The sequence below is a fragment of the Lagopus muta genome, chromosome 8, assembly GCF_023343835.1.
Source record: "Lagopus muta isolate bLagMut1 chromosome 8, bLagMut1 primary, whole genome shotgun sequence".
Classification (NCBI taxonomy): domain Eukaryota; kingdom Metazoa; phylum Chordata; class Aves; order Galliformes; family Phasianidae; genus Lagopus; species Lagopus muta.
The window spans coordinates 10900736-10925190 of NC_064440.1; the positions used below are offsets into that span (position 1 = coordinate 10900736).

The following is a 24455-nucleotide window of genomic DNA, read 5'->3' on the forward strand; positions in this document are numbered from 1 at the left end:
AGATATGACACTGGGGGACATGGTTAGTGGGCATGATGGTGACAGGTTGACAATTGGACTGGATAATCTTGCAGGTCTTTTCCCACCTTAATGATTCTATGATTTTATGATTCTATGGAAACCCATGTTTTCATTCCTCCTTAAATCTCCCAGATACAGCAATGTTGCCCATTTTCAGCATGCCTGGAGTGAAGTTTAATCCTCTGTGTATTTCATGGAACACAGTTGACTTTCACTTATTGTCATCACTGATGAGTGATACAGGCTAAATGATTTGCATCAGAACATTTTCCTCATAAAAGATGGAAAAAAAAAGAAAAATTAATACATCTCTTACCAGTAACACATCACTTATCACTTACCAGTCAGCTGAGACACTTTGCTCAGATGCCAGGTACCCTCTTGGAGGGCTGTGTTGCCAACTGGGAAATGGGGCCAATTAACTCACCTGGAGGTTATCAGGTTCTTGTTACACAATAACTGTGTCAGAAATGAGCACCATGTTTGTTTCCTACAGCTTGGCTGAGATGCTGGGGCTGGGAGTGCCTCTGTTCTGAGGGTTGCAGCCAAGGGCAGGATGATGGCTTTGCCAAGGGTGGAGCAGGCCACCTACAGACAGACTGCAGGCCTGGGGCAGCGTCGCCATTCCAAGCTGCCATGAGTCAGTCCCAGCTGTGCTCTGCAGTCACGTTACAGCTGAGGTAGAAAACTATCCCTGCTTTGACATGAATTTGTCTTCCTTCCCTGCTGCCCTATTTTAGTTCAATCTATTTTAACCATTGTAGCACAAATCTGATGCTTCAGCCAACATCCAGCTGTGCAATACATGCTCTTCTTCTGCATGATTCCCTCTGTAGGCTGTTCTTCACGTCTGTCAAACATTGGCAGAGAGGATGGTTGTATGGGCAGAGCGTTGGGGGTCCTTCCTGGAGAGGAACAGAAGAGGCACACTGACAGAGAAATGGGTATTTGTGGAGGTTGTCTTTAAAGTCTGGAGTCTTTCTGCACAGCTAACAGAGAGAAAAAAGGAGAGAGAGAAAGGAAGAAAGGGAAGGAGGGAAAGAAAAGGCAAAGTGAGTAAGAAAGATTATTTTAGACTGGACCAAAGATTTAGGTCGCTTTATGCCCTCTTTCCTGATGCAGGAACTCTCTTTGCTGCTACTTGCTTCAAGTGATCATAGAGTTATGATTGCAGAACTGCCTCTCTGATGGACAGAGGTGTCCACAAGGCCCATGGAAGTGGTGGCCACTGTTTACTTTTCTGTAAGCATCCATATATAGACATTTCCAGAAAGCGCACTGTATTTGAGTGCAGCAGCTCTTTCAAAGTTGACAACTAGCAGGCCACTGTGCCCCCTGCATAGCTATTTCCCTGACATGTCAGCGAGGGGAAAATGGAAATAGGGAGGGCAAGGGTCCTGTGCAATTAATCATGGGTGCTAGTGCAATTGGAAGAAGCTACAGTACCTTCAGCATGTGTGAAAGCATCCGTTTGCTTTTTTTTTTAATTTTCTTTTTACAGCAAACATATTTAATACAGCCATTTCAAGTTTTACATGAAGCATAAATCAAGGGGGAGAAATAAGTATATTAGCCACAACACAGGTTGTTTTGTAGCTTCTAAATTTCTTAAGTGTTAGGTCATTTTACTTACAAGTTAAATAGCTGTCTGCAAGAGGCCTCGATTGGTCATAAATTGTCCTTCCAATAATATAAAACACACCATTTATTTACAACACGTATGCTCTTCCAAGTAGATCCAACAGCTCGTAAAGCACGAGAGCTCCTATGTCATCCCTACCGAGACCACTGCAATAAAGAGCCATTGGAATGACTCCGTACTCAGTAAGTGCAATCAGATCCAGCAACAGTAGCTTTTATGGCTTTTTTCTCCCCTCCAGGAAAACCTCAGTATAAGTGCAATTTCAAGGAGCTGTGATGGTCTTACCCAGAGTGGGATGTTAGTCCTCCTGTGCCCCCAAGGTCTGGGGAATGAAGTAATGCTCATCAGAGGGTCAAAATCAGCCCTCTTAGGATGGTTCATTTTCATAAAGAGGATGATAGCTTGATTGAAAATAGAGTTAATTGAATACTGTGATGCTTTCACAGTAGTATAAACACCAGAGGTCTGCCTTATAAACAACAGTTGTTGCAGAAGGTTTATTGCCTTCTTATAGTTGAAGCAATGAGCCTTTCCATCTCTGTTTATTCCAGGATGGCTAGGCAGTAAAAATGTGTGTGCTGGTACCTGACCTCGGGTGGGCTCCTAGGAAATATTGGCCCAGTTTAAGTAATAAAGATGTTCTTACATAGGCAGAGGTGTGCCCTGATCAAACTCTAAAGTGAAATATCAGCTAGAAGCAGCATTTGATCTAGATTAGAAACCCACTTTAAATGTTTGAAGTAGAAAAGCAGTAGGAGCTGATCTAAGTCTCCAAAGCCTTTTGTCGATAAAAAAGCTCTGAACAATTTCCCTTTAATAATATTACTGCATTTAAAAAATGTGATTTCTGTAGTTCTTGGACAGTACAAAAGGGTGTGATATTTATCCACTGGATTAGCAGACTAGCAGGATCATTAACACATTAATCAACGCCTTGTTCTTTGGCTCAACCTCAGAATGTGCTGAGGATGCCCAGATTGGAACCACAGGAGGAATCAGATGATTCATCTCATCCAACTGTGGAAGTACCTGTGCAATCGGTGAAGGGTCTCAAATCAGTGAAGAGAATGAGAGGTGTCTTCTAGAGGATGATCAGCGTTACACTAAGTATCTAGAACAGGCAAAATTAATTGCATTTTAGGATATGCCAATCTCCTGTCACTATGAAGCAACCCAGATGAAGGGGTGAGGATTTGCCCCAAACTTAACAGGGATCCTGCCTGAAGGCAAATGAGGACATTCATGCATCTGCATGAAATTTCTGGTTCCTTTGTGCACAGTGCCATAATTGATTCAGGGCCAACTGCTTTACTGAAGAGCCAGCTTAATTCAAAGTCTACAACCAGCTAACTGCCTCAGCCCCCCCTCCTGTGTTAGCCCTGCCCACATCCACCCACCTCTATACAGTTAAATTGAAAAATCAGTGTCTTGAGCAGCTGTGCTAACTCCTGCTGCAGTTAAATGGAACCTTCTCATCAATGGGCCAGACCAGGCTCTAGGTTCATGACTGATGTATCTGTTCCTCACTGTATCACTTCCCATCATGTATATAGAGGACAAATTAATTTCTTGTCTCTCCAAAGACAAATTTCAACTAGTCAGTGTGAATGTCCATCACAGCTTTACTGATCTGCCTCCTTTTGGACACAAATCAAGATAGCTAATGAGCTGTTTTGCCATGAATCTTCCAGTTGCTAAATTTTTCCAGAGCTCACTCTGAGCTGCGTTACCTCAACCTCCATCAAACGACCTCTTCTGAGACCTGGGCAATGTGGCTGTACTCTCTGCAGGTCCCCAGCCTCACCATCTCTATCTGCCACCTCCATTGCATTGTTGACTGGAAGCTCTTCAAGGCAGAACCGTTGCACATCCATGCAGTGGTACACACCAGGCCCATCCAGCTCCTTACCATCCATTCCTAGGCACCACCAGAGTCCAACTGTGGCGATGACAGATGGATGCCAGCCACTGTTATCAATAAGAGGCGATAACAGGCACAAGGAGTTATGAAAAAAAATTACTTTTTAATGTACAAAAGGTTTATATACAGTTTCAGCATGTTACCTCCGTTCTTAGGATGTAGAAAACAGCTAAAAATGTTCTTAAGATATAAATTTGACAGAACAATTCACCTACAGTACTTTTAGTAATGATGTCTTCTATACATAATATATACAGTGCTGGAATGGTTATTATAATACTATTTCAGTAAATGAAGGAAGACCATGTCTGGAAAGTCTGAGAAATCTCAAGTCATTGGAGATTTGGTTTTGCTTTTGTGTTTGATCTTTTGTTAATGAGACATCTGTGAAGAGGGACTCAGCAGACACCACTGCCCCATGCAGCTGCTGAAAAAAATCAGATTAGCAGTCAAAGGACACATGAAGGCCTGATTTGACTCAGCATATGAGATGCACCATTGCACTCCAAGTGTCCAGGACAACATACAACATCCTAAAATACGTACTGCCCTCTTTTCATAAATGCAAAGGCAAGGGCAAGGTCAGCAATTGCAGAATATATACAGCAGACTATAAAACAATCCCTTTACACATACCTTTCACGAGAGACACAAACCAACAGCCAGACACCTTGCTTTGCTTTCCTGTCCTCATGCACCTAAGACATCAGTGGGACCTCAAGGTGAGAGCATCCTGTGCACATCCTTTGCATTTGGGATGAGGTTGGATGGGATCACAAGATGCTGAGCAGCACCTCCCTGCACTGGCTGTGCTCAGGGCTATCGGGCAGCAGGGCTGTCCCAGCCATCACTGCCAACCCCAACTGCTAGGGTACGAAACAGCTCAAAGTTTTCCTGGAGTTTCATGTGATGTTTTCACACCAGCTGGGAACAGTGAGCCTGACACATCAGCTTCTGCAAAAGCAAAGCAGGGGTGCTGGGAAACCAGAAAGCACCTTACAGAGCTGCCGCCATCTGATGCAGGGATGGAAACAGAGGCACGGAGGGGAGATGGGAAGGGGAGAGTGAGGCCCTGAAGATGCATTTGGTCAAACTGTGAGAACCTAGGGAGGATGCCATGCTTGTTCCCTTAACATGGGGCTATGAGAATCATCTTTGTCCTACACAGTCAGGATTTAAGCAAGGCCTCCTGCCTCCACGCACCCACCACTTCTACCCTTTTGTCTGGCAACAACAAAAATAAATAATACTACCAGGATTGGCTTCAGTGCCAGGTGAGTCTGGCCTGGAAACAGCTAGTTGTTACTAGAAGCAGTTATATTTTGGTGGAGGATTTGGTTTTGGGAAGCCCTGCTCCCCCCACCTCTTCCCAAGAATGTTTGCAAGACATTCCCCCAGACAGAGCCATATTTTGATCCAAATACCTGTTTTGAGACTATCCAGATGTTTACCTACACTGCAGACTGCAGGTGCAGTGCTGAACTCAACCAGTCTGAGTACAAAGAGCAGTTTGTGGGTCGGCCAGGGTGTTCTTTTTGAATACAGCAGCTCTTTTCATGCTGACCAAAGCTGGGAGACAGGTTAATGCAGCACTGGGTGGGTGCCAACAAGCCTCCTTGCGGGGCAGCGTGCATTAGCTCATGGTTGGCTTCCCTTTAGTGCTGTCACGTGTCCGATGCATGCATGGGGCCACGGAAGAGCCCTGCATGGCGTGCATCACCCAGCTGAACCCTGGCCAGAACCGACTAGCTCCTACAGTGTAGACTGGGCTGAAACATCCAAACACCCTCCACTTCTACTACTTTTCAATGTGTGAGCACTTTATCTTAGAAAACCCAAAGGAAAGCAAAGCTGTGGCAAAGCTGCATGGGGATATGGTAATGCATGCTTCAGAAACACAACCCTAAAAAGGTATTCAGGACCCTATAGAAGTCCCAGCACCGCTCAGAGGGCAAAGCCGTGCGTGTGTCAGCCTGCACACTGCAGCCTTCCTGCCACAGGGGATTATTTCCCAGTGATTGCTGTTCCCGGGCCTCTGCTCCACTCGGCACTTGATATAAACCACGTTGTAAACACATCTGATCAAAGAGTGCATTCACCTTTCAAGTGTCTCATCAATGCGTCTTTCCAATGTTTTCTCAGAAACTCTGCTATGTTTTTATAAATGTACATTTCATATACGCTTCTGGCAATACACTATATTTGATTTTTAAAGGAAGAGAGGCCTTAGCTATTAAACACGAAAGCATGGTAAGGCACTTTGCTGAGAAGCCATTTGGAATCCATGTTCTTTGCAAGGTACAAAGGTATTTATGGTACAAAACAATACTGCTGGCAGAGGGCTTGTTTGGAGACATAACTAACCACTGCTTTCATCAGAGTGGCATACATAGTATGGCTTTAATTCTGATCAAAATCACGTCCTCCCTTTTTTTTTCTGGGGTCGGCTGAAACTGGAATTTTTGCAAACATAACTAATGGAAAATGATGGGGAGTGCTGTCTACAGGGATGGAGGAAGGGAGGTTTTGTCTTTAACCATGCAGTCTCCGACCCTGGTGGCGATACTGTTCAGTGCTCTGGGGAACAAAGCCAAAAGTAATACTAGAGGTGCACCTCTGTGGTGCTGATCTGCCTGGATGTAGCTTACATAACTCTGTACAGAGACTTCCTTTTTTTTTTTTTTTTTTTTTTTTAACTTTGAATCCCTTTAAAGTATTTAATACTTACAAAAAAAAAAATAAAAAATAAAACCAAAAAACCAAACAAACCAAAAACCAAAAAAACAAGTCTACTCTATTGGAACAGATTATTTTTCAAAAGCACATTGATAAATCTGCTTTACACAGACCCCTTGGATAGCGCTCAGGCCTTGTGCTTTACTGTTAGGACATCATGTTGAGAAATTTACTCTCTTCTGCCAGGGTGGTCAGCATGGAGCTCATATCTCCTATTGCCATATTGCTTATTCCTGTAGGTATGGTGGGCAGAGTCAGAGAGTTTCGTGGAGTCGTCAGGCGAGAGGAGTTCTGGGAGAGGTTCTGCAGGATGCTGGGGCTCAGGGTTCCTGACATCAGGCTCGAGTGGTCCCCATCATCCATGATGGCATCAAAATCAATCTGGGGCGGCTCAAGACCTTGCGAGTCCACCGTGCTGGACACCTGGTTGGTGCCCGGGGATGGCAGAGCGGCCGGCTTGCCGCTCAGTGCGCACTGCTGCTGCCTGACCCTGCAGTCCGAGTGATTATCAAAGCCGCTGTTTTGTTCGTACATGTGGATTTGACCATAATAGTACATCAAATTATTTTCCCTCGTGCCATCCGCACACTGTTGGGTCGATGCTGGCAACATGTCGCTGGTTCTTTTATGCGCAGCCTCCACTGCTTCCTGGCCCGGGCTCATGGTGTTTGTAGGATGAGGAGTTCTCATGTAGCCCAGCTGCTGCACGGTGCGGAGGCCTCGAGGCCTGTTGGCTGGGCTGGGCTCAGCGGGGGGACGAGGTTGGACCATGCCAGGTGGATACGTCTGCGCCGCCGAACCCATCATGCTCTGCTGGGGCTCAAAGCTCTGCTGGTTGGAGGGCATGATGGGCTGATGGAAAGCCTCCTGAGCCATGGGGAAGTTCATGTGGGCTGGCTGAGACGAGTAGTTCTGCTGGCTCGGTTCATGCATGACCTGGTTCAGCATTGTGCGTTCGCTGTTGCTGCTGACCATTAAGGATGGGTCGGTCGCCATGTCCATTTGCTGAGGGTGGAGGTGGGGCCCAGGCTTTGTCGCCATGTTGCTACAAGAAGGAGAGAGCTGATTTGGGTTTCCGTTGATTGCACTGGGGCTCAGCATCTGATGAGCTTGGTTATACCCTGCCTGTGAGCCCAGATCAGGGTTCATCCCTGGGCCTAGGCTCATTGGCTGCTGCCGCAGCTGCATACAGTTTAGCCTCTGCCCATCCATGCCCACATTTCTTTGCATAAAGCTCTGCTGTGTTACATTCATGCTGTTGTCTGGTAGCTGCATCTGCTGCTGGCTGTAGTTCTGGTACTGACCAAAGTTCTGCTTCTGCTGGACCACTGCTAAGTTCCCTTGCGAAAACTGCTGCTTTGATTGATTGGACATGAGATCAACTGTACCCGAGCTTACTTCATTCCACTGGACAGGCATGTTATTTTTATTCATGTCTGAGGCTGCATCAAAGCTCATGGGACACTCTGCCATCATGGGCCCCAAATGGCTCATGCTCGCCTCAGCAACCGCCATCCTGCGCTGGCTGGGAAAGGCTGGTGGCTGCAGCTTCCCGCCTCCATGGAAGCTCTGCATCTCGCTGCTGTACCCCATGGAAGTGCTCTCAGCTGCTGTCCCGTTGTTCTGAGATTTGATGTACTGTACCACATCATCTGGAAGCATAATGTCATCATCTCCAACGGGCACCTCTGCCTCCCCAGACATGGCTTCCATGGCAATGTTTTCACTGATGCTCAGTGGCCGGGGTGAGTAGTTGTGCCGGGCAAGACTCCCGTCAGACCGCCCATAACTCTGCATGCTGAAATTCCTCCTGTCGGCAGGATGTGCAGGATGGAAGGGGTTCATGCTGTTGGTGCTGTTGAAGCGGTGAACTCTTGGGAGGGCCTGGGGCTCTCCAGCAGGTCTCCTCACTGGGTCGCTTGCCCGTCTCGTGCAGTTGCCTGGAACCTCATGGGGAAATGCTGCGGTGGATGTATAGCCATAGCTGTTGCCATCACTGCAACGCCTGGGGCCTGGTGGGAGGCGAATGGAGGGCAAGGTGGGCTCTGGCCCATCCATAAGTGAGATTCTGTTCTTCAAGGTCATCCTCTCCATGTTCGGAAGAGGCGTTGGAGGAGGGCCCCCTGTGGCAGCAGCGTACTTGGCTTTTAGCCTGTAGTGCTGAGCTGGTGTGAGGTTGAGTAGGCCCGGCATCCCACTGCACTGGCTTGCCTCACTTGACCGGCGGGAAGCATCCGTTGAAATTGGGTCATAAGAGTCAGCAGAGCTCGTGTTATTGGGACGGTGCCCGAGCTGTGAAGCCTCGCTGGAGCGGCGGCTGGAGAAGTATGGGGAAATCCCTGATGATCTGCGGCTCACGGTGTAGGCAGAGCTGATGGTGCTTGTCGTACTATCACGGCGCTCATTGATTTGATTCAGCATCGTAACCTCATTGACAGACAGCTCCATTATTCTCGGATTAGGCAGCGTAGCAGAAGAACCACCACTGTTTTCTAGAATAGAGCCTAAGAGAAAGATTGTGGGGAAGGAAAAGATTTAGTCAGTTGAGAAATTCCAGTTGATAATGTCCTTGGTTCCAAAACAGAGACACACTTAGGCACCTCTAAGCCCAGCTGCTGAGGTAGTGCCCTCACATGAGCTTCTCTTAGTGGGGAAAAAGTAGGACTGGTGTGAACCATACCACAGGGCAAATGAGTAGCTACAATCACAGCTGCTTACTGGAACAGAAACACAACAGTCAGGCACAGGAGGCTGCCAGACCAAAAGCTGACAGTCAAGGGTTCTTCCCAGACTAAACCAAGAAAATTCAATATACTAAGCCTGAGGTTTAGTGCAAACAGGGACCTTGAGACTTCTTGGCAAAGAAATTAGAGGAGCACAAAAGGGATCATAAAGATACCGTTATCAAGAATCCCCAGCCAGTGGAAATCTAGTACATGAAGCTGTAGGCAATAGCCATTATTGCTACTGGCTATTACTCTTCAAGTAACAAAAGGCCTGCTGGGGCAAGAAAAAGTATGGAGGGCTTGGCTGGTTTGCTGCTGTGCTCCAGCAGTCTCTTTGGAAACACACCAGCCCTTGGAGAACTGTTACTGTTGGAACAAATCCAGGTAGTCTTGTGGCTGCCACTAGGATGCTAAAGACTTCCGCAATTGTGTTCTGGACAAGCCCAGAAATAAGATTTCTCTGCTTCACTTCATAGCTCTGCAGTCCAAGTTTCTTTTGCACATAACCAGACAGCTGCGCTTTCACTCAAGCTCTCCATTTTACCTAACATCTCTACCCAGCAAGGACTGACTCAGAAGTCATAAGAAACAATCCTAAAGGGCAGACTCTTGGTTATGAGATCTGAGACAAGTTCTGGAGCATTCCTATAGGACAAGACCTAGGCCCATGGCTTACCATTTCCTGAGATGGGAGGCAGCTTGGTGTTTCTGCCTTGTGGAGCTGGGTTCACCCATGAGCAAGAATCCTTAACTGTCTTGAGTTTCTCTTTCTTGAGTTGTTCAAGTCGTTGCATTGTCGTCATGTGTTTCCTCAGCTGCAGGCTGACTGTCAAATTACCAGATGAGACCGTTGAGTCCACAACAGGAGCACTGTCATCCAACGCTGTCAGATCTCCCAGACTTCCCCCGCTGTGCATGTTCATTTCTACTCCACTGTCATTGTTGTTGGTGCTGCCCAGGGGTGACGGCTCACTGCTGCATGATGACTGGCCACCAGGACTGGACTGACACATCTTGGGAAGGAACAGAGGAGGAGTTGGACAAGTGAAAAGAAACCAGGAGCTCAGTACCCTCAATGGGTTCCATGTTTGGCCCTATCCCATGTTTCCCCTCATGTTACCCTTCTCTGCCATAGGATCTCAGCTCTACCAGAGAACATGGACAGCTTCCCTGGGGAGGAGAACAGGGCATCACCTGCAGCTGGAGAAACTACAGTGTGTTCAAGTGGAGGATGGAGAGGACCAAAACAATGTTCCAGTAAAATATTAAGGGGCAGGTGCTTTTTGAAGGAAAGCAGCACATGCTACCTGGTGCAAGGCATATGGCAGCAAGCGCTGGCTTATCTAACATAGGATCAAAGCCTACATATTTCAAAGACAATGTATTTCTGTCCATTCTATCATATAACTGGATTAGCTGACAAATTTCCCACCTAGGTAAAAACCTCATTCACTGTTTGCAAGCTCCCACTTACAGATAAGACAGATAAGCAGCATAAATACTTAATTTATGTACATTATAAATTGCATTAGAATTGGGTAGTTTATTTGCAGTAGACACTAAAAGGTCTGAACTTTTTCTGAAGTAGCATTGGTGCTACCTGACAGCACTCATAGCTTCTCTGCTTGGAGCCCATGCTCTAGCAACTATCAGAAAGTGAGAGCGCTGAAAAGGCAACAAACTGTGCCTGAAGACAAGGTGGGAGTGCAGGGTGATGTTTTACTGTTTTACAGCAGCTCTCACTGGCAGGTCTGACTGGCTCTGATGGCCTCATAGCCCTTCAATCAGGATGACAGAGACTGCAATCCTGGGACTTAATGGTGAGTTGTGATACTCAGAATGACGGGATAGTGAGGGTCCTGAGACATTGTTATGTTCTCTTTTTTTCTGTGTTTGAACAAATATCCTCTGTTCCTCACCATCACTTCAGTCTGTATGCCTCCACCTCCTCTCTGCAGATTTAGCTGGAGGCAGGAGGTCTGCTAGAGACCGTACTTTATTCAGCAATTTTAATACAAAGGATTTCTTTGCTCACCTTAGTACCGACTGTCCTTAGGAAGGTAGAGTAAGGAAGGGTAAGCAGGAATAAAGAACAGGTTGTTAGGACAAAGACAGCAACGACAGAAAAGACCATGTTAGTATATGGAGGAAGAGGGGAGTGCAGAAGAATACAACACAAATTGCTAATATTTCCTCATTCCATACCCTGCCTTCCCTGCCATAGTATCACAGAATGGCTTGGGTTGGAAAGAAACTCTAAAGTCATCTAGTCCAACACCCCTCCATGAGCATACCTTCCACCAGATCAGACTGCCCAAAGTCCCACCCAACCTAGTACTGAATGCTTTCAGGGATGGGACATCCACAGCATCTCTAGACAGCCTGTTCCTGTGCCTCACCACCCTCCGAGGAAAGATTTTCTTGGATATACCTAATCTAAATCTCCCCTCTTTTAGCCACAACCTCTAGTCCTATCACTACAGACCCTGGTAAAACTTCTCTGTCCACCATTCTTAAATGCCCCTTTTCAGTTTTTGGGCCCAAACAAAAGCCCCTTGGAAAGCCCTCCCACCAGTTTCTGTGGGTTTAGGATTAGACCAAAGCTGGATCGACACACAGGGCCTCACAATTAAGGGAAGTAGTGAAACATCTCACCCCTCTCACCACTGATTTTAACCAGGAAACATCAGATGATCCCCCAGGATAGATGCTGCTCATTATTCATGCATGGGTGAGGTACTGGACAGGGAGAATACAGAGGACCAGCAGACACACGGGTCCTGCTGTCAATAAGACATCTTGGATGCAGCCCTGGGAGCACAGAGAGCTGGGAAAACAAGCCCACACCTTCTGAAGGAACTGGGTGGGGAGCTGTGATTGTGGGTTTTGTTTTTTTTCGTAATAAAAAAACACACAGAGGAAAAGTACTGGAGAGAGGTCATTCTGTCCACCTGTTCTCATGGACCATTTTTATAACCCAGTGCAGAGTATTATTAAGGTAAAACTGTTCTTTTAGTCAGAGACAATTTTGGATGTGAAAATGCTCAAATCCTTCATAACCAAAACATGAAACTCATTTCTGATTTGTTAAAAATTACATCCCTTAGCCTCTTTCATAAAATCCTTGTCATTTCAGAGTATGTTGTTTGGTTGGAACAGTAATCTTTTAGCCTGGATTAAAGTCAAGAAAATATATATTTTGGAGTTCAAGTCCTTCCAGCTCTACCAACAAGTCTGGGGACTGTATTTACATCCTCCTTCAAAGGTGAAGGCCATTTGTGCCACATCTGACCCATATTCTGCCACACTCTGAGCTGGTGCAGGAGACCAGGACTTTGGGAATGAAGGTGAAGAGAACTATCAAAAGGCAAAAATGCTCCTATGCATTCAGTGCCCCATCTCCTTCACCGGCAGCAGTATGCAGAGGAGCAGGTGGGCTCCCTGCATGTGCTGGATGAGTTTTGAATGCACTTGGGCCCATCAGCGTATGTACTTTGTTAGCATCACTGACCATGCTACTGCCTACTGTGGAGTTGCTGTAATGGCTGGAATGTTTTTAAATAGTCTTTGTTTCAACTTATGGCAACTCATGGGGCTGTAAAGTATGATCATGGTTGACTGCAAGCTCATATTCTGTGAGTCAAATAAGAAGGACTGTTCATTCCAGCTCACCTGATCATTGCAGGCATCACTTCCCCACCCTATCACCCCACCACAATCCTTCCTGGCAGATGGGGGTCCTGCAGTGAACTGGTGTACCCCTGAGCAATTAGCTCCAGCTGGGACAAAGGGTTGGACTAGATGATCTCAAGAGGCCCCTGTTAACTCCAGTGAAAGAAGAACAGTGAGGGAGGTGGGGAAGGAGGAGGGAGAAAAGGGATGGACTTCTGCTTAAAGATACATTCATCAATCTGTGTCCTACATCTCTTGCACAATTTAAATTGGTGAGGAGGGTACTGAAAATCTGTGATACTGCCACGTTTTACCCAAGCGCACAACACAGGTGGGCCAAGCATGATATCACATAGCCCCTGTGACTCCATGGATGGAAATTTGTGCTGCTGGGTAGGAAAGTACAAAATGTTCTGGACTGTGCCCTGACCTGCAATCTCATCTTTGAACCTGAACTCTAGGGTGTGGGCAGCCGAAGAGCAACTGTAAATGGCATGCAATGCTTCACGCCCCCACTGTACTGGAGAAATTAGGAACCGTGTGAGTTCTAAGAGCAACCGCTCTTACCACAGAATTCTCTGTTTTTATCGTCTTCACTTGTAAGCAATCCTCCATGCTCCTCGTGGTACTGTTGGCCTCGGGGCTCTCCTCTGACACCTTACTGCTCTGCTTGGCGCTTGCCTCATTGTCCCCATTTTCCTTGAGCGGAGGTGGCCTTGGGTGCACATCGTTGCGCTGTTTCTTTGTGACGTGGGCATCAGGTCCGTGTACAGTCTTGACATGTTTCCTGAGGGAACTAGGGTCTGTGTACCTCTTTGTGCAGCCAGGGATTTTACAGACATAGGGTTTCTGTAAATAAAAGCAGATATTGCATTATATTTAGAGCAAGCCCAAATATTCCAGGTGCATTGTACGGGCCAAGAGAATATAGTGAATGTGGCTGCTGGCAACAACAAAATGTGGGGCATCTGCTCCACAGGGTTGTCCAAGACCAAGATACTCCTGATGTGATATATGGGCTGCTGCTGATCCACACAGACCTGGCCAGTCATTTGATGTTGGCTAAACTCCTTGTTCTCAGTTGTTGGATTAAAAGACAGCTAAGAATTCATGAAATACTTTCCTAATATTACTTTCCCATGTATGTATTTGCTTGGGTGGCCACAGGAATGTTTCCTGATTACAAATGGGCAGGAGATGATGTAGAGGACTGGTCATAGCACGTTCTCTCTGCTAAGGTGAGGTCTGCACCGTGAAAATGCCTGAGACCTGGCTGATGGAATTCCAGCAAAACCAAGCCGGACCAGAGTAACCCTACACAATCTATCATACCACTCCAGCACCTGTCACCTTGCAATCTGTTATTGTGCAAAACAAACCACAGACATGCAGTGTTTTTTCAGACGATAGCACTCTAGTCTTGAATTCATGAATCATTGATTGCCACAGGAAAACAAGGATGAAGCCATGCTTCTGAAAACAGAAGCAAACAGATACTCTTCTTCTTTTTCTTCTTTTAACTTTTTTTTTTTTTTTTTTTATTATTGAGCTTCCAATACGAAGCACCACAGTTGTTTGAGCTGGTGCTGCTGTGCTGGAAGCTCTGAATTCATCACAAGTTCCACTTTCAGCCTCACAGCTACTCTAAGTACTTTTCTGCCAATGCACTGGAATAGATCCACAAAAAAACCGCTCCTATAAATGCTGTTTGAAGGCTTCCCAAAATGACCATTCTTACTCTTTTTTTTTAATCTGTTTTCCAGTGTTATCCAGAAGCTTGAGTAAAAAAATACAAAGGAGTGTGTACTATAATCACAACTATAAGCACATGAAAATCACCCAAAAATCTGTTTCTTATTCAAAAGCATGCTTCCTGGCTGATCTTGGCAGATCATTTGAATAAACTAAATGCTTGTAACACCACACTGAGGTAAATATTTAATATATTTTAATGCTGGGTAAGCCAAAGCACAAAAAGTAAAATAGCTTGTTTATGAATCTCATGCAACTCCTCCTATGAGGCATTATAGAAATATTATAACTGCTACTAAAACTCATTCTAAGGAGCAGACACCACCCTGTGCTAAAAAAGCAATATTAAACAGTTCAATGCTACAGAAAGCAAGAGAAGAGGGAAGAATTCCTATCTGTTATCTGAGTCTTTAATTTGTGTTGTTGGATGCAGTCTTTGTAGGGTATCAGCACATGAAGTCAGGAGCACAAGGAGCTGGATGTTACTGCCCTACAGCTTCAACATTTGTGCAAAATGGGAACGCAGAGGAGCAGGCACCTTGCATTCAAGCTTTGCTCGCATGAAGAGTTGAGTCATCACAGACCTTGTGCAGCTCCTGATCTGGATCACTTGGGAAGCTGAACCTATTTGAAGAAATGTAATGTAATAATACAGCCAAAGGCAAAATTCCATATGTAGGAATATGGGACATCTCTTATACAAACAGAAGGGAAGACTCTAGCATGCCTAGGAGGGATCCTGAAAAAGCTCTAGGGATCAGAGTTCAAGGGATCTATGGGCAAAAAATAATTCACATAATAAAATTAGTTCACATGTGCTTCAATGCACACAAACTGGTCAGAGAGTCTGTACCCAGTACTGAAAGTTGTACAAGAAGTCTTGGTTCATTCAAATAAGGATCCTTAGGGACGGAAGAGGCACACAAATTTGATTTAAGATAGGAAACAGTGCTGTACTAGTGGGAGACTTCAGAGTCTTGATTGACGTACTTGAGAGAAAGAAGAGTGGCTTAGCAGTACAGTGCTGTGGAAGGGAAATAGCAAAAGTGAAAGAGACATTGCATCCAACTCTGGAGAAAGGCATAGGAAGATTCCAGGGCTGGAAAACAAGCTGTTTCTAACACATGAAGTTTTATCAGTGAGAGTAAATCACCCTATCTATCACCCAGTTAGAGAAACTTTAACAGAAAACAAATTTTGTTTTAACCAAACACCAGCTATTGAGAATACAGACTAGCGTGCTCAGCAAGTGGGAAGTTGCACGTCCTGCTGGTCACTGCTGACCTCAGGGTCTGCACAGCCTTGAACCAACCCCAGTGCAGACACAGGTTAATTTTAACCTTCATATTGCTGAGGAAATTGCTCACAGGCAAAGGACAAACCTGGCTTTTGGGATCATACCCAAACAAATTAAAATAGTACTGGGATCCAGGTCTCAGCATCACACAGAACAAAAGGGTACCCTAGACTCTGAATCCCTCTTCTGACTTCAACAGAAGAGCTTTAACCGAGCTGCGGTTATTACTGGCAGATATTATGATACCAGAGATAGAAACTCCCCAAAAGCCCTTTGTAGACACAGCATCGCTTTAAAAAGCTCTCACCCATGGTACTTGCGTTCCATTCTCCAATAGTCTATATTTAACAGTTGCAAATTAGGCTGCAGACTGAATTCTTCATGGCTACAAACATTATTAGAACTTCAGAGTGTTGTTTTTTCTCCCCCCCGTCAGCTAATTAGTGGTAATATAAATTTCAATCGTCAGCTATGGTTGATTGCAACAGACCATCACATGCGTTACAATAAAGGCAATTTCCTCTGCTCCCCTAGTACTAATAGCGGGTCTTAATTAGCCAAGGTTAACAAAGCATTGCATTGTGCTCTATCATTGTACATCAAACGATGGAGGAAGTATTATTTCCAGAGTGTCAGAGTCCCGGGTAGCTGTTATACTACTGAGAGTCTGTGCCACACTAATATGAAACACCACATGCACAAACGTACAATCCTATTCACACTATTAAAAATTATGAATTTGGAAAATGCTCACTTTAATTTCCAAAGCCGATTAAGAAGTTTGCATACTTTAACATCTGTTTATGATTTCAAACATGGCTTTCATAAATATAAAGCTAATGTGGTCTGGCTCTTCAGCAAAATAAATCCCATTAAAAAATAAGAAAAACCTCTCATTACAGTAGGTTTCTTTTTACACGAGTCCAGCATGTAAAGTGCATGTTTATTGTCAGCAGAATTTAAAAAAAGCCCTCCGTTGAGCTGCGGTGAGCCCAGGCTTACCTCATTGGAATGCGTCCTGTTTTGGTGCTTGGCTCTATCCGAGGCATTGGAAAAGGCTTTATTGCAGCCCTCATGCTCACAGACGTACGGTTTTTCTCCAGTGTGGGACCTCAGGTGTGTCTTTAAGTTCTCCAGGCGGGAGTAAGCCTTGGAGCAACCCTCAAACTAAAATAAAAAAAAAAACAACACAAGAGGGGTGATTAATTAACCAGAAAAAATTGATTTCCCTCCTGCCTAAACCCTTCTCATCTGTTTCTCATTCTTTCTTTTTTTTTTTTTTTTTTTTTTTCCCTTCCCTTTAAAGGGCTTGTGTTTTAGGGAACAACATCCACTTTGTTGGGAGAATTCCCCTCCCTAGGCACGCTGAGAGTTTCAGCAGTGACTCACACTTAAGGTGCTGCTCCTTGTCGGATACACACCTGACATTTCAACAAGAAACTGCTTTTTCCAGAGGGGCTGAACAGCCCTCCATTCTCTTAGCCATCCCTCTGCAACTAACATACTCAGAGATGGAGATCCTTTCCTCTCACCCAGAGAATTGATGGCTTCTCGACAGCTTGACCAGCCTTGCAGCTTCCCTAGCTCCAGAGCTGGAAAGATCAGACCATTCTCTAACACACAAGTAAAAATCCTGCAAGCTTTGAAGTTTCCCAAATTACAGCTTGGGTCTACTCTCGGAAGATGCTGTGGTCAGGCTGTCTGACATTACCAGTTTAAAAAACAAGGCTCTCAATCTTGAAGACAGATGGATTCTTGGACGAGAGTACAGGCCAGAAGCCTTGCTCCTGGAAGGAAACCAGCTGCCCACACAACGAGAAGGAGCAGTTTGGGAGATAAAGTCAGACTTCAGGAGATGCAGTCCCGCCACCCTCTGCTCTGCTTGGAAGTTTCTCTCTGCACCTGCCCCATCTGCAGCATGAAGGATCTCACCAGTCACTCAAATCCAAGAAGTTGTCTTAAATGCTCTTTGATGAAGCGTGTGGGAACTTACAAATGCAGAATTTTAAGAAATGTGGGGCATTCCTTCCAAATTCTGGCTGAATGCAGCCCTCACACCAACCATGGGGTGAGCTTAGGTGCCGCTTAGGTTCAGGTGCCGCTGTCCTGGCTCTGCACAGGTAGTGCTCCTCTAACTAGGTTCTCCCATTCCTTGTTATCTAAGATCCCAGCACATGGGCACGGGACGATCCCATACAGCTCCACTGTGCTGAAAAAGACACAGCAAATCAGGTATCCCTTTATGGTCTGGCATGGGGATGGTGGAAATAAGGGCTCTGTGATGTTCTGATACCCAGATCTCCTCAAGGAACATCCTTCAAGAGATGATTCCTTCTGTAGGTATGTTTGGATAGGATGAATCTGGTTCGCCTTCCTCAGACAACCTTCCTCAGCCCATTAGATCCATGGAACATGCTGTAACTGTGAAGTAGCACAGTATAGCATTTCCTTCCCTTGGCATAGGCAGACAGTCCTTTACAACTGGAGTCATTTACGGTTACTGAAACACATCATTCCACTCGCTGAAAAACAAAAGGAACTCAGCATGAGTTCAACTCAAGTGTCCATTTTAGTTTTGACGGATACTGACACACATGCATTTAAAGAAGAAAAATTCTGAGGTCCCATTTTCAAGTAAGATCTCAGCAAAGAATCCCGTGTTTGTTCAAAGAGGTTCCCACTCTCAGGCATGGATTTGATTATGTCAGTGGGAGTTCTGGCTGTCATTTGTTGAAACAGTTCTTTACCGGATCCCAAGCTGCAATGGGGTTCATCTGTAGCTTTATGTACACCACAAACTTCTTGTCTGAAATGAATGGCACTTGGAAAAATCACTGCCAGACTCGGGCAAGGAATGCTCTGCCGAAGAAGGGCACCATCTGCAGAGCTTCCATGTATCGCAGGCAATTGGAAATGGTCAGCACTCCTCTTCAGAGAGAGTTTCTCTGACACATCACACGCAGAAGCAGCACAGTTCTCCTGCAGGCAGAGGATGGCTCAAGACTGCAAATTCCCACAGCTCTGTAATTGCTCCAGTGAGAGAAAATCAAGACCAGAGCGAGGTGGGATTGAGCAGCAGAGGATTTTCCTGCTCCATCTCAGTACAGAAAAAGTCCCTGCTACTTTTCACCTTCTCAGTCCTTCCATCCTGCAAGGATAGGGCTAGTCTTCCCTTCCTGCTTACTTTGCAGCACACCACAGATCAATACGCCTTGATACTTTCAAAAGTAAGATTGGTAAAGCATGAGAACTGGGCAAGGTACTTTAGAAGATTAAAACAAAAGACACGGCCCCATGCCCTGGGGAGCTTAGGCTCTAAATTAAATGAACACAGAGCTGAAAGACTGATAAAAAGTTGTGCAGCAAGCAAATAATACATATCCTAGTATTTGTAAGCAGGAGCTGGAACAGAGCAGGGGGGAGCGGGGCAGGAGGCTGGACTAATGCAGCAGAAGAGGAGGAAGATACTGGAGGAGGGCTCAGACATCTGCCAAGCAGAAAGAGAGGCTCATTCTGGAGACCCTGGGGAGAGGAACAGCATAATGCTGGCAGTGGAAGAGGTCCTGGCAAGAGGAAGAGGGTGGGAGCAGAAGATAGCAGAAGATACAGCTGGACCCTAGGGCTGAAGTATTTGTGGGAAGAGATGATGAGTTCCTCTCCTACCAGCTGGCCGCAGCCACTGAGCTCCATGGCTCACGTTTTTCCAGTGTTCCCTCTCACGCGTCCTTGGCTGCCCCACATCAGCCAGTGGCTTGATGAGAGATCCACATGGGATGGGAGACATGGGCTTCAATCCCTCAAGGCTGAGGAAGAGGTGAGTCTCTACCCTCAGGACTGAGATACAAAATGGCAGCCTACACTGTTCCTCAGCGAGTGATTAATGCTAGGTGCTATGCTGTGTGCATGCAGAAGGTTTGGGAACAGAGCTCTTCCCAAGGTTTAAGCACCCCAGGGTTTTCATCACCTCTGAATTAAAACAGGGGAGGCAGGAGTGCATACCTGGATACAGGGGTGCAGGAAACTTGCAGCCCCCAGCAGTAGTGCTGGACAGTGCTGAATGTGATACTGAATTACACACAACCAAGGCTGGCTGCTTCCCTATAGTGCGCTGTTCCTGAGTTTCCTTCTTGGACAAAAGCACTAAGTTGCCTTTTTTGCATATTAAGTGACCTGTCCGGAGTCACTCTGTATCCCTGTGGTAGAGCTGAACCCACTTTCTCCATGAAATAGTTTTGCCCACCAGCCTCTCAATTGCCCTCCTCCTGCTGCACTTTCCCCAGGGTGCGACCTGCAAGCAGCGATGATCCTGTCTGCAAGTTTATGTGACCCAAAATCTAGTATCCCAAATGACAAGCTAAGAAGTTCTGCACACCCCCGCCAGCTCACCGTGCACTTGTGGGGCTTCTCTCCAGTGTGCCTTCGCATGTGCACCACCAGCATGTACTGAGCTTTGAAGGGCTTCTGCTCCCGCGTGCAGTCCTGCCAGCGGCAGACAAACTCCTTCTTCTCCCCGTGGATATGATCATTGTTGATGTGCTGGTGGGAGAGAAGGGAGAAACAGGTCACTTCTGGAAGAGCTGATGCCAGCAAAGCACAGATGGTGTTCCCAAAACCAGCCGTGCCCTCCCCAGTGCTTGTCATTGGGCATTGCACCTGGGTGCCAGGTGCACAGATAACCCCAATAACCCCTCTGTCCACAGGGACACAGGGACCAGTGCTGTGGTCTAGCATGTCCAGCTGGGTGCTGGGTCCAAAGCAGCTATAAATCAGAGGTTTTCCATAAGTGCTGCAAAAGCAAGGGAGACATGCAGTGCCAGGGAGCAAGTAGCCCTCTTGGTGTCTCCAGGGGTGCCCAGTGCCAGTGCTAATGGGTGAAGGGAGGATGATGCTAGTGGACCCTAGTTGACAGGAATTGGACTCAATGATCCTTATGGGTCCTTTCCAACTCAGAATATTCTGATCCATGACAGTGTCATTTCTGCCTGCTGAAACCTCCCACACCACACCACGCAGACAGGACCCCTTTGTGGAGAGATGCCAAAAGAGGGGGCAGAGGAGATGAGCCAGACGGTGCTGGCCCTGAAACCTCCACTTGCCTCAGAGTGGGGCAGGCAGGAAATGACAGCAGCTGAGAGCTATGTGCTAGGTAGAGCTTGGTGGCCCCAGTGACCACTAATTTCTTGGGTCACTAGAATCCTCCTTCTGAAAAGTCAGATGCAGAACAATGCCTTCATCTTCCCTGAGAGGAAGATGAGGGTTGCTTTTCACCATTCAGAGGCAGATGAAGCCCTGATGAAAATAAACAGAGTCGGAGACCGGCCCATTGGAAGCCTGGCTGCAGCAGCAGCCTTGTCTCTCTGAATGGGGTCTTGCTGCCAAAAATAATGCCTGTCCTTGCTCCTGTGTTTTCAGCAGACATTCACTGACAGGAAATCCTAAAATAAACCACTTTGGGTTTGGGTTTTGTTTTTTTGTGCTGAGATTTTTTTCCAGTCCCCGTCTCCACCCCCTGGCCAAGGCCAGGCACACATGTTGTGGCTTGGGATGAGATTTGTTGGGGTGGCGGGGCAGTGTGAGGACACAGAAACTCAGGAAAATAGAGCAGTGTGCCTTCATGGCCCTGACTAACTTAAGCCTGGCATTCTGTATGCATGACCCAGGCCTGGGAACAAAGACCTGCCACATGCCCAGATGACGGAGGGAGGCTGTGGCAGACAGGTTTGGGTTAGGTTTCGGGTGGGACTGGAGCACAGCTGCCTATGGTTCTGATTTTATAGCATGACACTGGTGTGATATTTTGGCAGAGATCTGGTTAGCCCCCTGGGAGACCTATGGACACATTAAACCATATCTAGACCGGACTGCAAAGATGTCTCCTGGCTCTGTTTGTGTGGGAATCTGACTTGCAACCAAGACTATGCAAAGCAGTGCTAGCAGGAAGCGTGTAGGCTCTCCTATTGGATTCCCCTTGGGCCAGAGGAAGACACTTTTATTGGTGGAGGACTGCAGCCCCCCTTAAGGCTTATGAACTCACTGTCTGGGCAACATCTGCTTCCCATCACACCACGCAGGAAAGTCACACGTCTTACCACACTTAACTACACTGCTCCGCAGTCCTCACTAAACCCCTAACAAGCCTATGGCTTTCCTTGGGCTTCTCTGAGATGTGTGCAGCCTTCTAGGCTGGAAGCAGTAGCAGTGCTTGAAAAAATACACTCTCATTCCTGCTGCTCCTCTTTGACACGCACTGCTCCCACAAGCACATTGCCCACTGCATGTGCAAAACAGGCCCTGCATGCCCAAGTACTTTGCTCTGCACACAAACAGAATTTTTTCCATGCATGGTGGGATGCCACCTTCTCAGAAATTGGCCCATGACATCTGTATTTCATTTACATGTGTATTTTGGGCATCCCAAATCCACAGCCCCACATTGCTAGTAATCATAGTACAGACATATCCGTTTTTAAAACCATCCAAATTTAGGAAAATCTTGGACATTCTGTCAAATATTTTTCTTTGGCTTTTCTCTGGAAATAAATTGTGCTGAGCTGCCTGGATCTGCCCTGCACTGGGCAGAGTTAAAGGGTTTTTCTTACGTTTGAGAGGGAAGTGCACAAATACTGCTGGACAAAGTGAGACCAGCCCATCCGACATGGCCGTTGTGGTTTAACTACAGTAAAGCACCACCCTGAGGCACAAAGTGCAACCCATTAAACAGAAATGCATATTGCTCATTTGGCCCTTCAAAACAATTTCCATATCTGTCTGTCCTCAAGGACTTGTTCTGAATGGGTGACATCTGGTTGGTTGGGCAGGTGTTTAGCTTTAAGTTGAAGAAAAGTAAATGCCCCAAATGATCATTTGGAGCACAGTCTCTCTGAGCTTAAGGTTACATTTGTGTGCAGAACTCGAGGGATAGAGACTAATGCTTACTTGGTGGCATCTAAACATGACTACAGTCAAATGAAGACCTACAACAAAGCATTGTTGCTGAGGCTGATGAATTCCCAGCAGGCCCAGGCTGGTGTCCAACAAGCAGGGCTCACACCACAGGGCCCAAATGAGGACTGGGAGGTTGCAGGGCTGAGGGCAGGATGGGGCTCAGACACAGTTTCTCAGGGATTTGCTTGGAGTTTGAGGGATTTGTCAACCCCAGAAGTCAAAGAAAAACCAAACAGTGGATTCCCATACGACGCAAAGCACACAAAAGGTTCTTGGAATTAATTAGAACTGAAAATTCGGTTCAAATGACTTGGTTTGGAGATCCTTCAGAGAGCAGCTTTGACATTAGTTCAGGGACATCACTGTGATTACTGAAACCTTATTTCCCAATTTTTAAAAAATCAGCCCACTTTCTTTATTTCAGACCCTGAGGGAGACACTGTAGCATATCTCCACACTCTGGAAGTGCTCTATTTCTGATTATGGGCAGGGAGGTGAGAGGAATGAGCTGGGCACGTCAACAGTCCCTAAGTGACATGGCCCCACAGCTTGTACCACTGGCCAAGGTCTGTGGATGCTACAGATCATCCTTGCACACTAGTGTAGCTGTATGAGGAGGCTCAGTGAATACAGCCTGAGAGAAGGACTCAGTCCTCCCCATTTTCTGATCAGGTCCTATACATGGATCTTCTTTTACTAGATTGTGCACAAGGGAGACCAAAATTGCAGCCTCAGCAGCTGGGGAGAGAGCAACATCAAATAATCTATGAGACGCTTCTTGCAGCTAAACTCCTCAGGGAGCAGCAACCTGCTTTGGCAGTGTTTACACATCGTATCTCTGATTTGCACCTTTAGTAGCTCCCAGAGTGGGCTCTGGCTGTACAGCAGCTAGTGATAAAAAATGAGGACAAGTGCACAGAAACCCAAATTTATCACTGGAGTTTCCTCCCAGCCATTACTCACATGGACGAGCTGCTCTTGAGTGTCATATTCCTTTGTGCACCCTTCCCAGTGACAGTTTGTCTCATAAATAACCTCAGGCTCCTGTTTACATTCATCCTTATCTAGATCTTCTTTCAGGTCTGTCAGATGCTCCTGCAAGACACAACAGTGCAGTGTATAAGGTGAACTTCTTTCATCTGAATTCCTCTGTCACTCATAGATTACAAGGCAGGTACCAACTGATCACTAAGGTGAGCTCATTGTAGCAACACAGCATCCTTGATTACAGAGAAATAATGAGTTACGGAGCTTTGGCAGAAATGGATCAGAGTTAATGACAATACACGAAACGCCCTAAAGCCATGGTTGCAGTGGTGCTGGCTCCAGTCAGGTCAGGAGCAGCTGCAGGAAAGGCTGGAGAAAGGAAAAAGCTTTTGATGTTTGTTTTTGTCCTTTGCTGGAGCAACACTTCTGATCTGTGGAGGTGAGGGAAATACAAGCATGAAGAAAGCAGCCAAAGTTTATAGTTACTAGTCTCACCTGATATGGGCTGCAGAGAGGCATATATTTTATCTTTCAGTAGATCAGAAAATGATGCTTAACTGTTACCCAAAAAATTATGGCAGCGGGACACTCCACAGGGAAAAAGTGTTGAGCCTTCAGAACTTTCTGGGACTGGCAAATGTAAAAATCTTGAGCAAGACTCTATGATGAGTGGATTGCAGAGCAGAGATCCAGGGGCTCTGGCTCCAGTATGGAGTCTTCATAAATGAGTTAATCTAATCCTAGGCACACTGTGAG

At 46.2% G+C, this 24455-nt stretch overlaps 1 protein-coding gene across 15 annotated transcripts in view; it reads right to left on the minus strand.

Moving 5' to 3' along the window:
• Window positions 1-3673: 3673 nt before the first annotated feature.
• GLI2 (GLI family zinc finger 2) overlaps window positions 3674-24455 on the minus strand; it is a 193428-nt gene continuing 172646 nt past the window's right edge. For all 15 annotated transcript variants that reach the window (XM_048953311.1, XM_048953315.1, XM_048953313.1 and 12 more), the window contains 6 exons: window positions 23676-23807; window positions 20154-20303; window positions 16770-16934; window positions 13286-13567; window positions 9723-10059; window positions 3674-8824 (listed from right to left, as the gene is read on the minus strand). In XM_048953311.1, the coding sequence (XP_048809268.1) occupies window positions 6468-8824; window positions 9723-10059; window positions 13286-13567; window positions 16770-16934; window positions 20154-20303; window positions 23676-23807 (3423 nt within the window). In that variant the 3' untranslated portion in view covers window positions 3674-6467. The remainder of the gene's footprint in view (window positions 8825-9722; window positions 10060-13285; window positions 13568-16769; window positions 16935-20153; window positions 20304-23675; window positions 23808-24455) is intronic.